The sequence below is a fragment of the Chiloscyllium plagiosum genome, unplaced genomic scaffold, assembly GCF_004010195.1.
Source record: "Chiloscyllium plagiosum isolate BGI_BamShark_2017 unplaced genomic scaffold, ASM401019v2 scaf_11121, whole genome shotgun sequence".
Lineage (NCBI taxonomy): Eukaryota > Metazoa > Chordata > Chondrichthyes > Orectolobiformes > Hemiscylliidae > Chiloscyllium > Chiloscyllium plagiosum.
This window is the reverse complement of record NW_025214137.1, coordinates 32728-34825: the sequence shown is the minus strand read 5'-3', so window position 1 is coordinate 34825 and position 2098 is coordinate 32728. Positions and strand designations below refer to the sequence as shown.

At 49.2% G+C, this 2098-nt stretch overlaps 1 protein-coding gene across 1 annotated transcript in view; it reads right to left on the bottom strand.

Moving 5' to 3' along the window:
* Positions 1 to 2098, bottom strand: part of LOC122547817 (zinc finger protein 341-like) — a gene marked incomplete at both ends in the record, with an annotated part of 20756 nt that overhangs the window by 4833 nt on the left and 13825 nt on the right. Inside the window, one exon of the mRNA XM_043686393.1 lies at positions 1711 to 1795. Within this exon, the coding sequence (XP_043542328.1) occupies positions 1711 to 1795 (85 nt within the window). The remainder of the gene's footprint in view (positions 1 to 1710; positions 1796 to 2098) is intronic.

Here is a 2098-nt window from a genome sequence, read left to right as displayed (position 1 = left end):
GTGTGTGTGTGTGTGTGAGTGTGAGTGTGAGTGAGTGTGTGTGAGTGAGTGTGAGTGTGAGTGTGATTGTGTGTGTGTGTGTGTGCACGCGTGCGTAGAAGTGCTTTCTAACGTGTCTCATCAACGGTCTGGCCCTAATTCTCAGGCAATGTCTCTAGTTCAGGAATGCCCAACCAGTGGGAATTGTTTTTTATTTATTCATTTTTGTGGGATGTGGGTGGCACTGGCTGGGCCCAGCATTTATTGCCCGTCCCTATTTGCCCCTTGAGAAGGTGGGGGTGAGCTGCCACCATCCACCTGCTGTGGGTAGACCCACAATGCCCTTTGGGAGAGAATTCCAAGATTTTGACCCAGTGACAGTGAAGGAACGGCGATAGATTTCCAAGTCAGGATGGTGAGTGGTTTGGAGAGGAATTTGCAAGGGGATGGTGTTCCCATGTATCTACTGTCCTTGTCCTTCTAGATGGAAGAGGTCGTGGGTTTGGAAGGTGCTGTCTGAGGATCTTTGGCAAACATAGTTTATCTACTCTGCCTTTTCCGGTTAATATCTTGAAGACTTCGACTAAATCACCCTTTAACCTTTTAAATTCTAGAGAAAAAGGGTATAGTGTGCGATCTCTTCTTATACCTTAACCCCTGAAGTCCAGGTATCTTTCATGGAAACCAACACTGTACTCTCTCCAAGGCCAGTCTATCCTTCCCAGGCGTGGTGCATGGGTCTGCTCATTAAATCCATGGAGGGTTTAATCAGGGCCTTGTCCATGGAAATGTTCACATCCTGATACACAGGAGAGGGTAGGGCTGTAAAAATACATTTGAGTGATTCTCCCAGACCCTTTGCTCCTTTTTATAGATTATCTCTGGGTCAGACCTCAGCCGGAGTTCAATTGCAAGACACCACCCTTCGGAACAGAAGGCAAATTCTTGGAGAAGTGGAGGAGGAGATTTACTGGAATGGCACTGGACAGGTACCATTAGGGCGACACAGTGGCTCAGTGGTTAGCACTGCTGCCTCACAGCGCCAGAGACCCGGGTTCAATTCCTGCCTCAGGCGACTGACTGTGTGGAGTTTGCATGTTCTCCCTGTGTCTGCGTGGGTTTCCTCCGGGTGCTCCGATTTCCTCCCACAGTCCAAAGATGTGCAGGTTAGGTGAATTGGCCAGGCTAAATTGCCCGTAGTGTTACGTGTAGGGGAATGGGTCGCTCTTCGGAGGGTTGGTGTGGACTTGTTGGGCCGAAGGGCCTGTTTCCACACTGTAGGGAATCTAATCTAATAGGTAGTAAAGGCAGGAGACATCCAGGACAGATCTCTCCGAGATTGGATAGAAATGCCCGAAATCACGAGTTCGGCAGAAAGGGAATCTGCTCACATTGCCAGGAGGGTCAGTAACCATGGCAAACAGACTCAAGATCATTAGAACCGGAGGAAAACTTATTATTTAAATTATTTATTATTGTGATCTGGAACGTGCTGTTGTGAAAGGGGCAGTGGACACAGACTTAGCAGGATCGTTCTAAAGGGAATTGTATAAATATGTGAAAAGGGAACATTTGTACGGGTTATTAGGAAGCTCCGTGGGAATTATCGGACAGCTCTATCCCTGAGGTAGCGCAGGCAGAATCGGCCAAATGTTGTGCTGTCCCGGAATAAACTCATCAGGGGACACAGCCCACAGAGCTGTCTGTCTGTCACTGAAACCAACCTCTTACCTCCTGATGTGCTGCTGGAGGTCAAAGTTCTTGGCAAACATCTTGTTGCAATAATTGCATTTCAGCTTTTGCAATTTGCCTTTTCCTGAAACACAAAGGGAAGCAGTTGAGTCTCTCTCTCTCTCTCTCTCTCTCTCTGATGACCCTTCCCAGCGATATGTGTGCTGTCACACTAACCCACACTGCGGAGGCTGATGGACGGTGATGCCACATCTTAGAGACTCAATGACTGTTACATGTCCCCTCCCCTCACCACCAAGAGAGACCCCACCCTCCCCAACATGTCTCCCCTCCCCCACTCAGACCTCACCTCCTAACACACGTCTACCCTCCCCTAACCCCCAACCCCAGAAACCCCACCACCAACACACGTCTCCCCTCCCCAACC